The sequence below is a fragment of the Symphalangus syndactylus genome, chromosome 11 (genome assembly GCF_028878055.3).
Source record: "Symphalangus syndactylus isolate Jambi chromosome 11, NHGRI_mSymSyn1-v2.1_pri, whole genome shotgun sequence".
In the NCBI taxonomy this organism is placed as follows: Eukaryota; Metazoa; Chordata; class Mammalia; order Primates; family Hylobatidae; genus Symphalangus; species Symphalangus syndactylus.
The window spans coordinates 119,072,059-119,084,993 of record NC_072433.2 but is presented as its reverse complement, the minus strand read 5'-3'; the positions used below and the strand labels follow the sequence as shown (position 1 = coordinate 119,084,993).

At 54.9% G+C, this 12,935-nt stretch overlaps 1 protein-coding gene across 1 annotated transcript; it reads right to left on the bottom strand.

Moving 5' to 3' along the window:
• Positions 1-4,553: 4,553 nt before the first annotated feature.
• On the bottom strand, positions 4,554-6,913 carry CSF2 (colony stimulating factor 2). The gene is made up of 4 exons (XM_055298638.1): positions 6,720-6,913; positions 6,576-6,617; positions 5,755-5,880; positions 4,554-4,979 (listed from the first exon to the last, which is right to left on the bottom strand). The coding sequence occupies exons 1-4, from the start codon at positions 6,876-6,878 to the stop codon at positions 4,872-4,874; spliced, it is 435 nt and encodes a 144-aa protein (XP_055154613.1). The 5' UTR covers positions 6,879-6,913; the 3' UTR covers positions 4,554-4,871.
• Positions 6,914-12,935: the final 6,022 nt, after the last annotated feature.

The following is a 12,935-nucleotide window of genomic DNA, read 5'->3' as shown; positions in this document are numbered from 1 at the left end:
GCCTTGGGACCTCTGAGCACCCAGGTGGTGCACCCAAGGGACAAGAGCTTACAGTCTCTGGTGACTGGATCGTGGGCTTTCTCTGGACTGAAACCACCCTTGGCCCCTGGCCCTGCACTAGCCCCTGACATCTGATCCTGAGTCACAGGGCTACCCTCCATGTTCTAGATGATTTGGCAACTTTGCTCGGGCACAGTTGCTGACCTCCAGACTGATGTGTTCCCTCAAGGTGGAGATGAGCCGTGGGGGTCTTTGGATCCTAGGGCAAGGGATGGGGTGGGCAGGTGTGTGGTTGGCCTGCAGGGCTGCAGGTGTTGTCCGAAGCTTTACAGCTGGGCAGGTTTGTCAATGGGCAGATGTGGCAAACTCCCTGCAGGTCTGGCCTGGTCTAAGTTGTGGTTGCAACTTAACAATTATGTTCCAGAACAAATGGGTCTTTATCGGTCCTGGTCAGGTGGAGAAGCTCACAGTTGGAGAGGTTTGGATTGTAGGAAGCTGTGTGGACTGTGGAGTAATCCCAGTTGCCTCCAATAAACTCCTCAAATGATTAGAATTCAAGTTAGAGCTAAGGGTAGGGGGTCAGAGCTTTGTAGCCCAGTCTGGCAGCATTTTAGGACTCAAGCAACTGGCATCTCACCCCAGGCAGGGCCCAGTGCTCTGTGGATGTGAGGTGGTATTAGTCAGGGAGGGGCCGTCATGCCATGGAGACACAGGAGAGTGTTGGCCAGGGCTTTGCAGGCCAAGAAAGAGGTTTTACTTTGAGGTCAGATGACTCTGTTGGTCCAGAGGAAGCCAGGGGTTTGGAGATGTCCCTGGCCTCTGTGGGCCCCCTCCTCCTCAGGTCCCACACTGTGCCCAGTGCTCTGTGAGTCACCTGAAAGGCCCTGTTCACCTGAGCCATTTACCAGGGCTGACATTTCTGTGGCGCCGCACTGGGCCTTGAGGGGGTGGCAGGGCTGGATTAGATTTAGAGCTCACCAGGAGCTATGATACAGAACAGAGGAGGGAGAGCTTTGATCTTCAAGTCCTGGCACTTGGATCTGGAGTGGGCAGGTGCTGACTGAGGCTGGGGAGGTGGGCCTGGGAAAGGACCTGAAATCTTGAGTTCTGACAGACACAAGGAGAAGGGGGGCATAACAAGTTGATAGAGCCCCCACTGTGTGCCCACTGGCACTGGAGATGCAGTGGGGGTTCAGATGAGGTGGGGTCCCATTTGCCTCACCCATGGCCAGATGCTTCTCCTGAGAGACCCGTGGAACTCCAGGTATGGAGCCCAGAAATGGAGCCATCGCCCCCACCCTTTGCAGACTAACAGGAGTGCATCCCCATGAGGCTGGACTCCATCATGACTCTCACTCACCAGCATTTCCACATCCTGGGCTTTATTGAAGCAGCAGGTGTCAGTTACAGAAATGTGTCCCCAGGCACCACCACCCCCAGTACCCACCCACACCCTTGTCTGCCGGCCCAGGGCCAGCAAACTCACACCCCAACCCAGCAGTAAGTTGTTCCTGATGCTTTTCCAACCAATTTCCTGCAGTGCTAACCTCGGGAGAGGGCAGGAACCCAGAGGCTGCCCTTGATCCTCTTACAAGATTTCCATCTTTCTATGGATATGATAACACTCTATAAGGCTTTCTTGAACTTGGAGAAATGACTTTACTCAATAGTACCATTCTTGGGTGAGTCTGTTGGCTAAACGAGAAATACACATTTCAGTCATCTTCTTAGTAGGAAAAACAATGAATAAATAAAAGCAAACTCTTGTCCTTCCAGCCATCCTCTAGGAGGTAACTGGCAGGCCCTCCCCAACTGTTTGAGGGTCCAGAGTCTGAGGACTATCCATAGTGTTGGAGAGGGAGCCCGCAGGATAGGCTGGTCCCATGGCTGTCCAGGACAGGGACATAAGGACAAGCAGGCTGGGAGGAGTACCCAGGACTGTCTGAGCAGTGGGAAAAGAGGGAGAGGCAGCTCAGTCACTTCTCCAGGCATGCCCCCACAAACTGCTGCTCATCCCCCCATCATGGGTTCTCAGTGGGGTTCATCATCCAAAAGAGGCCCCAAGGACAGGGCAAACTGGAGCAAGCTTGCACTGGCTCGCAGTTCAAGTCCATGACCTCAGCCTGAGTCCATGACCAGTCCTGCTCTGACCTGTCTCAGACCTGTCCCACGCTGATCCCTGTGCATGGGAGCTTGGCAGACAGCACAGACAGAAACACTGAGAATCTCTGAATCGCCACTTCCTCACACCCAGCCCTCCACTCCCCACCCTCCACCCTGTGTCAGTGAGTGGACTTCTTTTAGATTGGAGACAATTCCAGAGGATAGCCACCTGTGGCCTAGGAGTAGCACCAGAGACCTTGCACGTGGCAGGCAGGGTGTATAAAAGCCCTTTGCCTCACTGGGCCCCTGGCTGTGGTGCAGGGAAATGATGTCTCAGGCTCCGCTAAGAGCAAACAGCAATGTACTTTCAGCTTTGCGCAGATTTTGGTGAGTTCTTCCATGTCCATATAAACCTTCGTTATGTGATGGTCCTGTTCATCATATTTGTTAATGAGACCCTTTAGGGTGAAGGTAAAGTTCTTTGTAAACTCCTCATAGCAGAGCTCCTGAAACAGGTTTGGGGCTCTGGGATGGTGCTGGTGCACAGCAGCGCACCAGATGACCCAGCCTCATCCATTCCTGGTCAACCTGGATGGAAGGAGCCCTGGACCCAAGCTCAGGCCCTACCCTGATTGTCCCACAAGGAGACCTGTGGGCCTTGCAGGCCGAGCAGTGGAGGCAATGGGCATCTAGTCTCTCCTTGGGCTCAGGGCTGCACTTGGTTGGGAGACTCACCTGCTGACTGAGCTGGAGGTTCCATCCCCACACTCTGAGCTTTCTCCCAGATTTCTCACTCCACTATCCCTTGTTGTTATCTCTTCCCTGGGCACTGACTTGTGAGATCTCTCTCTCCCTGTTCAAATGTGGTGTGAAAGGTCCCAGGGTAGCTGTTTCCTACCTCACTGGTTTTCTGGGGCCTATTGAAGGAACCCTGGAAGCCAGAGAAATTGGTCAGGAGCACAAAGGGGCACTAAGAGCAAAATAACGTTTGATGGAGACCCAGACTTACCTTGTATGTGTTATTGTCAGCCGAGAGTTCTTTCTGAATCTCAGCACAGATTGCTGTGTGATTTTCGTGGGGAGACATCATGGCTACTTTCATTGGGAAGAATGGCTTTCTGACCCCCAGAGCACACGAGCCAGGAGCATGTACAGGTGCATGGTATTACTTGAAGGTGACTCCAAGCTGGTCCGAGCCCTGGCCTTGGCAGCATTTCTGCGGAGAGGGGTACCTATATATGTGAGTCTAAGGAAATGCTAAACCTCTTATCAGTCATCACTGGCTTACGCGGATGACAGAGAGGACCTTATCGCTGGGCCAGACGTGATTTTCATGCATTTTCAACAACCACAGCACACCTCATGGATTCTTGCCTGTGCCGACACTCAGGCTTCATCCTGAGCATTCACCCTGACTTCTTATTTATAATCACACCTGAAGTCACAGTCTTTCTGCGTGAGCCTGGAGTGAGTCTCTGGCCAGGCCTGGCGCCATCTGCAGGTGCTGACTGAAGCAGAGAGAGCAAGAGGGGTGGTGGGTGCATGACTGCAGACAGTGCCAGGCAGGGGCTAAAGCTGCCACAAGCCAGCTTCCCCAGGCCCACCTGTCAAGGAGAAGCTGGCCCTGCTGCCCACCCAAGACTTGGGGCACATCCACTTCCTCACAGTCCTGGAGGGAGACGAGGGAACAGGTTCAGGAACAAGGACTTGAGCCCAGCTGTCAAAGTAAGAAGAAGGAGGAGGCCTACTTTGCTTTTAGCCTGCAGGCCATGAGTTTTAGGGGAAAGTGCCTGATTAGATTCAAAATTTCATGTAAAAATAAAAACCAATTCAGAAAAATGCGGCACTACAGCCATGTACCAACAAATTATGATCTTACATTCTGACTCTCAGAGATTAAGATCACCCATTTTGGGGCAAGTTTGGTAAATACGTTGCACTGTGACCCCTGTGGTTTGGTTTCTTTTCCCCTGAACAGTTAGTCTATTTGCTGTTTACTTTCGGAGTGGTTGAATCCCAGAGTGTGAGGGGCAGGGCGTGGGGCACAGGGGCCAAGGCCTCTAAAGGGCGGGTGTTTGGCCTGATGCCAGGGTGGGCCTGTTCAGCCAGTGACCAGCCAACCCCCAGGACTCCCCAGAAAGGGTGATGCCCTTCTCTGGGATAAGAGTTCCCTGGGCTGGTCACTTGGACTTGCAGGTGAACTTGAGAGCCATTCTCTGGGGTGGGAGCCCTGGAGCATCCCGGGAAGCCCATCCAGGTGTGCAGAATTCCGCACCTATGCCCGGCTCTCACCTCCCCTCTGCTCTGACAGTGTTGGCCCTGGGATAGTGCCCGATCCCTGGCGGGCCCCCGCCCCCTCTCCACCTCCCCGTTTCTTCCCTTCCCTGCCTCGTGGGAAGGCAGGCACCACTGGCATTTGCTCATGGTCAAAAATAAACTAGAACACTGGACAAATAGAAGCATATTTTTAATAATAATTATTACGGTAAAACATCTTGAATAAATATGGAGTATGAACTTAAATAAATAAATAAATAAATACTTTAAAAATATAAATATATAAATATTACTGATTTCTGTCAGTATAAAATATTCCCATTCTTCTGCCATGCCTGTATCAGGGTCAGTGTGGCCCAGGGCAGGTCCCGGCCACTCCCACCATGGATGTGGCCCACCCCTTGGTCCCTGCAAGATGACCATCCTGAGTTTCCAGCTCTTGTTTCATGAGAGAGCAGCTCCCCGGCTTGGCCAGCCTCATCCGGCCAGTCTCACCCCTGGACTGGCTCCCAGCAGTCAAAGGGGGTGACAAGCAGAAAGTCCTTCAGGTTCTCTTTGAAACTTTCAAAGGTGATAATCTGGGTTGCACAGGAAGTTTCCTTTAAAAAAAGAAAAATAAAAAACACTTGAGTCCAGGCAAGTGGGTAACGTGGGGGAAGGAAGCACCAGCATGTTTCTCTACTGCCTGTTAGAACTCAGAGGCCAGGAGGCCCACTCCAGGAGCCACCCTCTGACCTGGTCAGGTGACGCTGCTGCCACCCACGTGTTCCCCAAGGAGTGCATAGCTCTGCCAGTGGCAGCCAGAGTCAAGGGCCTGACTTAAGTGCCAGCCTGAGGTTGGCCTTCTGGGCAGTCAAACACCTGCCTTTTTGGTCCCAGGGCAGAGCAGGGCAGCTGGGCTGAGGTCGGCTCTGGGCACCCAGAAGGAGTGGAGTCAAGGCCACAGACTTTGCTCCCTTCCCGCAGGAAGGAGTGCCTGAGGTCCTTGTCCATTCCAAGTAGCCTGCCTTCCTTGATCCTCTGCAATTCAAGCACCCGATTTGGGGCCAGAGGAAAGTCCTGCCAGGAGATGGCACTTGGGCCTGGGCACTTCCTCTGGGCCTTGGGCAGGCCCCAAGTTTCCTTGGGTTTGCCTCACCTCTGACCTCATTAACCATAATGACAATAATGGCCAGGATAGGAGCAGCTCTGCGGCTCTGACTCCTTGGGATGAAATGGGCGTCTGCCTCCTCTCTGGAGGGCTAATCATTACATAACTTTTGGCACAGAAACCCCCTGGGGTCCTGAACAGCCACAGCCATAGATCTCTCCCCATGTCCACCCCACCCCCTAGATTAAGACATTCCTGCTGGAGGCCCTGCTGGAGGCACTCACTGGGGTTGGAGGGCAGTGCTGCTTGTAGTGGCTGGCCATCATGGTCAAGGGGCCCTTGAGCTTGGTGAGACTGCCCTGCAGGCCCTGCTTGTACAGCTCCAGGCGGGTCTGTAGGCAGGTTGGCTCCTGTGGAAAATGTTGTTCCTCGGTGAGCAGTGACCAAGTGCCCACGGTGGTACAGGAACTCTCCACCACTCCTTTCTGCTGCTGTCCCCAGCCCCCAGGAGTAGGGCTTGGGAGGGGCACAGGCTGGGTCCAGTCATAGACCCTGCCCCGTCCATGGCAGGCACGAGCCTGCCCTTCTCACTGCCCAGCCCAGGCCACCCTCAGCGGCACCTGGAGAAGAGCCCAGCCTTAGGGAAGGAGGTGACTCTCACCCCTTCATTCAGGGAGAGGGGGGTGGGGCCTCACCTGGACCTGCCGGGTGGGCAAGGATTGTTCCTGAAACCCCTCTGTGCCTCTCTGTAGTCAGCACTGTCTCAACAGGACTTGGTCTCAGGGCACAGTGAGCGCCCCAAACCCACAGCTCCTGTCTCATGAAGTGACCCCCACTTTACCACCTGTCCCCTGGTGACTTGAATGCTAGGTCTGGCCCTTGAATGCTAGGTCTGCCCATGGCCGCTCAGCTGATAAAGGAGCTCATGTGACTGCCACAGGGGCACGGCCAGCAGCCTCTTGAGCACCCAGTTACTACCCCCTCCTGCAGCCAGCTGACTGGAGAGAAAGTGGACAACCCTGTGAGGTGCCATCTAAAATGAAGTCCCCACCTCCACCCCAGGGCAGGGGCTTCTGGAAAGCTATGTCAGAGAGAAGCATCTTACCTGGAGGTCAAACATTTCTGAGACGACTTCTACTGTTTCATTCTGTAGAAAAGGAAAATGTCATGTTATCAAGCTGACAGGCGTGGCCAGTCCGGGGCCAGCTGGGTGGCCTAGGCACAGGCCCACACTCTCTTTCTCACTTACTATCTCAGCAGCAGTGTCTCTACTCAGGTTCAGGAGACGCCGGGCCTCCTGGATGGCATTCACATGCTCCCAGGGCTGCCTGCTGGGGCTGGGCGAGCGGGCGGGTGCAGAGATGCTGCAGGCCACAGTGCCCAAGAGCAGCAGGCTCTGCAGCCACATCCTCCAGAGAACTTTAGCCTTTCTCTCTGTGTTCTGGGCTCACTGGCAAAAGAGCTCTTAAATACACAGAGGAAATGATTAATGGTGACCACAAAACGCCAGGGAGGCGGGGGAACTACCTGAACTGTGGAATCTCCTGGCCCTTATCAGCCACACATGGGAACGGTGAGCCTTTTCCCTAGGTGGTCAGGCTTGGGGGTTTTCATTAATGAACCTTTCCAAGAACCAACAGCCCACCCGCCCGCCTCCCTGAGGGCTCTCCAGCCCTCCCTGGGCAGTCTGAATTGGCCTGAGGCTGCCCCCTCCCTCTGAGGGGCACAATTTGGACTTCCTGGCCTGGAATGGCTGGGGTGGGGCATGGGAGACATTTAGATAGGGCTCCCCATCCTGCCCGTAATCCCAGGGGCCTTTGGGCAGGCTGTGCCCGCCCTGGTGCCTCATTCTGACTCCAGCCTTCCTCTTCTCTGGCCACTGTGAGAGACTTGAGTGTAAGGGGAGCTCTCACAGACCTGCCCCACTGATGGTTTACATGGGCTCCCACCCAGGACCTGGAGCAGCTGGCAACCTCAGTCCAGTAAGGGGGGACCCCTGCCCCTGTGAGCACAGGGAATGACCACCATATGCACATCCAGCAGTGAGACTGCAGCCATTCTCAGCAAGCTTCAGTGGGGGTGGGGCTGGGCCAAGTCAGGACCCAGAGTCTGACTCTTGGCTCTGGAGCCACCTTGCTGAGTGACTCCTCTCTCTGGTTATGTGAACCTTGATTCCCTCTGCAGAGCGGGTTTGCCCCTCTGAGGTGGGCACTACACTCCTATATGTAGCCCCCAGAACGCACCAGGAGCTTCAGGCTGGCTCCAGGGCTGTGGCTGCACCCATCTCAGGTACAGGGACAATGGCTTCCCCAGCAAGGCCCTCCAGGCTTAATTTCCTACATAACCCCTGCATCCCCCAACTCCAGAGGCCTTTCTGTGGACGTAGGAAATCTAAAGGCTCTTGAGAGGTTGACAAGTGTTTGATTTTCACAATGGAGTTCAGAGAAGACAGCACGAGTTTGTGTTTGCACAAGGTATCTGGCTCAAGCTGCCCCGTGCCTGGGTTTCATAGCTAAAGGGGTGTGGGCCCACACATGCCCATTTCTGGGTGTATGTGTGCTGCTGTGATTGGTTGCGTCTGTACATATAGGTGCGTGGTGGAGGGGAGGATGTTTTCCATGCAGATGCATCTATTGGGTCCTCTTACCTGCTTTATGAAAGGTCCCAGGCCTCTGAAGGTGACCCTGATACTGGAGAAGCTCCGTACCCCAGGTGCAGTGTCTCTGGGTCCTAGAGGCTGATTCAGTCTAAACCAGTGGGGTTAGACACAAGCGAGAACATTCTGCTGGACTCAGGTTGGCAAGCCTTCAGAGAGCAGGTGGAATCCATGGCTTTAGCACTGTGGTCTGAGTCTGCAGCCCTGGCCAGTTTCCCTGTACTGTGGGAGTTTTTCTGACCTTGCATAGAGAAGCCAAACCTTAGTCCTCCAGACCCCACTGTGAGGCCAGCCCCATCCATCTGAGCCTGCGTAGAACACTCCTAGGTGGCCAGGCTAGGGTGGGAACATGAAATGTCCAGGCCCTGGCCCTTCCTCCACCTTTTTTACAAGGCCTTGGCTCAGCTCTTTCCAGGGAGCTCTCGGGGGAGAGATGAGGACATGGATACTACACGTAGATATCACATGTGTTGGATAGCATCCTGAAGGCTGGAGGGCAGGGAAGGGAGCCATAGACAGTGGTTGAGCTGATGGCCAGGGAGGCAGAGGGCCTGTATGACCCATGTGGGAGAGAAGGTCACTTTCCTCCTAGATATGAGCCGTCATAGCTCAGACAGTCAGTCAACAAGTCTTTCCAATCCATACCATGCCCTGTTCTGGGGAGAAGGTGAAGGGGACCCTCCCACTGGCCCTCACATTTTGCCCTTGAGGGTCTCAGTCTGGTAGGAAACAGACTGCAATGGACCCTCCCATGGTGTGACCTTGACTCGGCAGGGGGAAGTCCAGAGCTGAGGGATCCCAGAGAGCCACCTTCTCTAGCTTGGGGACCCAAGGGGACCAGAGAGCTTCACTAGAGATCCTGCCTGCAAGCCCAGGCTGAAAGGCTAGAAGTCAGGTGGGTACGTTGGGTTGGAAGCAGAGGGGCAGGAGAGGACAGGGGAGAATGTTCTGGGCACAGGGAGCCCTAGGGTTTTACGAATGGGTATAAGGAACAGCAGGCAGACTCCAGAGAGATTGAGGAGGTAGAATCTCAACAGGACTTGGTGCTAGAGTGAAGTCACTCAGTCATTCATTATTTTTTGAGCACCTACTAGGTTCCCAGCAGGGAAAAGGGATATAAGGTTGACAGAAACGGTCAGGGTCCTGCCTCCAAGGACTTTTTAACCCCATCCATGGAGGAGCAAGATTAGTTTACTCACCCCCTCCCCACCAAAGTGTGCTTTGAATGTGAGTAAGAGGAGTTAGAATCACTGTCCACGTGGCTAAGGTGAGGACCCAGGGGACAAAGGAGCAAGTCTTCAGAGTGCAAGGCCCACAGGAAGTTTTGGAGTTTCAGAGGCTGCATGTACAGGAGACAGATCTGGCAGCGGTACATGTCCGTGTGGTAGCTGAGGCCACGGAAGTTATTCAGGAAGAAGAGCTGAGGGCCAGCAAAGCTGTGTTTAAGGGCTGGGACATAACAGATGGGCAAGTAACAGGCCAGTGGCCAAGGGCCTAGGAGGGAAGGAAAGGAGGAAAGCAAGAGTCATAATGAGAAATCCATTTCGGCAGTGGTGGCCTGCAGGTGCCCAAGTCAGCACATATAGGACAGAAATCCATGGGTTTGGTGATGAGGTTTGTGGGCAGCCACACATCTTTCTCATGGAAAGATGACATCAGGGCTGAGGCCGTGACACAGGCAGGCATTCCTAGATTGCACCGTATTTTAAATAGTGTCAACAGATAGCCAGCCATGCTGACTCAGGGGCTCCGATGGGGCTGTGGCAGGGCAGAGGCGGGGACCACGATGGGTGGTATGACCCCTCTGGGGCCCCCCTTCCTACAGAGACAGGAGAAAACCCTCTGGAAGGAGTTTCCTATGCGTATCCACCCCACCGGCTCTGTAGGAAACAGGGGCTTGAGTCACTCCAGGATCCTTATCATGAGACGTTATCACAAGGGGAAGGAAATGGGCCTCAAAGTCCCTTCGGTCCCATGGCACCCCCGCACAGGCTTTGGGGCTGATCTGATCCTTCTTTGACCTGTCCAATCCTTGGTGAGGGTCCTTGTTATCTCTGGGGACTTGAGATCTGGGAGACCAGTGGTCAGCCCAGTCCACACAATCAGTGACCGCAGAGCCAGAATTTGAACCCATATCCGTTCCTGCTATCCTAGCATTTTCCATTGTCTTGGGGTCAGGAAGTTGGGAAATGCTGGTCACCTGGGGTGGACCCAGCGTGCTTGTCCCCTCAAGGCAGCTGTAAAGAGAGATGCCTGCCAGGTGTTGGCAGGTAGGCTGGAGTGGCCTTTGACTGTCCCAGGGAAGTCTGGGCTGAAGGCAGAGTTTCCCCAGCAGATCCTGCCATCCAGGCATCTCTATGTCCCAGGCTTGGGCTCTTGTCCTTACCCAGCCACCACCGATCCGTGAAGCATAGGAAAGTCTCTCCTCCCTAAGCCTCAACCCCTGCATCTGTACAATGGGTTAATGGCCACTGCCTCACAGAGGAAACTGTTGCTTGCCCCAGGAAACTTTGTGGGAGATCCTCCCAGGGAAGAGACAATCCTTCAATTTCTCCTCTGCCCAGTGCGTGGGGAGATTTCTGAAGCCCAAACTGGGCAGAGGAGCAAGGCTTGCTGGAGTTTCCAGGGACAGCTGCCCCTTGCCCAGCCCTAGCCCCAGAGGGCACATTTCTGGACACACATGGTGAGGTAGGGAGTCCAGCCTCCACCCGAGTCAGGGTTCCTGGGTCCTGCATCACCAACAGGAGATCCTGGTACCGCATGGCACCGTGAGTGGTTTGTCCTTCCCTTGTCACTCCAGGCCACACCAGACATATGAAGCAACATCTCTGGCTTCTGCGGTTTCAGTCCCAGTCTATCCCCACCTGCATCCCCTCTGTCTCGGTCCCCAAATGTACACCTCAAAAAGGGAAGCTGCCCTCGCCAAGCTCCAGTTCCAGTTTGGCCTCTTGGTATTCCCAGGTTCCTGGCACTGGGGAGTCTTGACTGGCCTGGGAGGATCTGAGGGTGGTTAACCTTCAACCACATGTGGTCTCTGCATCTATTCAGCCAAGCGTCCGGGAGGGTCTGCTGTGGAGTACACACCTCACAGGCCCCTTGCACTCGGAAAGCTCACTTCTGGTGGTCCCATGGGGTGGGGGACTGGGAGCACAAGGCCCACACTCATAGGCAGAGACATGGAGACCATTTGCTGTGATGGGGGAGACACAAGGTCACAGAGAGGTTTGAGAGGTCAGCCCATGCTGCACTGGAATGGCAAGTTTGAGAGGCCAGGGTACCTCCAGGAAGACTCAGTCATTTGTGGCCATGTGGGTCCGGAAGTCAGGGCATTTGGAAGTCACTGGTGAAGAGGAGGCTCCCGATACCAGAGGGGCCATGGAGAGTGAGTCAGGCGGGAATTAGTGGTGGCGTGTCAACTTTTGAGGATGGCCAAGGACAATGAGACCTCCTTGTTTGCTTCTTTGTTCTTGGGGCTTCCTCGTTTTCCCTCAGGATCTGGCAACTCCACCATGCACATCACTCAGGCAGAGGGGTCCTTGTGGACACAAACACCCCATGGGTGTGCCAGGCCTGCCCACCACAGCGCCCTCCCCGACCTGTGTCTACTGCTCACCGGGTGTACTCCCTCTAGGGCCGGAAATGCATCCCCTGCTCCTGAGTCTCTGCTCTGAGCCTCATCTCTGGCTGGAAGGATCATCAGGCACCCAGAGGGCCCACTGCCTTTGTGTGCCCTCTTGGGAAGAGCCATCGGGAGGTGCATTAAAAATCAAAAGCAGGAGAAGTCATGAGACCAGAAGCCTGTATAATTTCTGAAGTCCTGCGGGCGTCCGTTCTTGCCCTCTATGTCTGGAGCTACAGTCTGGGTCAAGATGCCGGGTGGAAGTCCCAGACCCTTGCCTGGCTCGCGCACCTGCATCCCCCTGTAACTGATGGGTCAGAATTGAGGTGGCAGGTGTGGGCTTTCTGCTCTCAGCACAACGAGTGGTTCTGGAATGAGCCTCCTCCGAGACTGTTCTGGATCCCTCACGGGTCCCTCAGACTTTCCCTGAGGCCCTGTTTGGGCAGGCACAGCTCGCTGCATGTCCTTGGCCTGTGGCCTGCCCCTTCTGAGCCCTAGCTGGCTCACCCCACAGGGCATGTAGCACTACTTTTGCAGGCTGTTGGGGGATGCACTGGATATCTGCACGGGAAGGTGTTTCTGTTTTGGTTTTCTGTTTTGGCTTGCTAGGTGCCTCCATCTAGCCTCAGTCTCCCTGTCCATCAGAGAGAGGGGAATGGTTACCAGGGTCTGGACCAGCCTCCCAGCCTTCTCATGCCCTGGAGGTGAGTGTAAATTTAGGTTTCCCTCATGGGAAGTGGGCCTGTGTAGACCCCTCTCCGGGGCCCTAAAGCCTCCCCACCCCAGCCCCAGGAGGCAAACGCCACTTGCATCCTGGTGCTCGAGCTTGACTGATGGCAAAGTGGCTGAGCCATACAGATTTTCCAGAAAGAGCCAGCTTGGAACACCAGGACAGGGAACCATCCTCCTCAGTCTTTCCACTTGTCCTGGTGGGGACGAGGTGGTCCAAGGCTGCCAGGGGCAGCTCTTGAGTCTGGCCATCAGCCTGGGAGAGCAGGGGAGTCATGTTGATCAGAGACCCACTGCATGGGGGCATCCTCCCTGATTCAAGGCTCTCTGAATGGTAGTGGCGGCTGCCCAGTGTTTTTATTCCTCATGCTCAGGAGGGGCTCGGTGCGGCCTACGGGATCAGGACTCAGAGCAGGTGCGCAGCCGGTGCTCATGAAGGGAGGCAGGGAAGGAGACCCCTG

Coding starts and splice junctions, on each gene's coding strand:
- CSF2 (XM_055298638.1), bottom strand. CDS start 6,878: ATGTGGCTGCAGAGCCTGCTGCTCTTGGGCACTGTGGCCTGCAGCATC. Junction 6,618..6,719: donor GAGACACTGCTGCTGAGATA/GTAAGTGAGAAA, acceptor CCTTTTCTACAG/AATGAAACAGTAGAAGTCGT. Junction 4,980..5,754: donor AGCACTGCCCTCCAACCCCA/GTGAGTGCCTCC, acceptor CTTTTTTTAAAG/GAAACTTCCTGTGCAACCCA.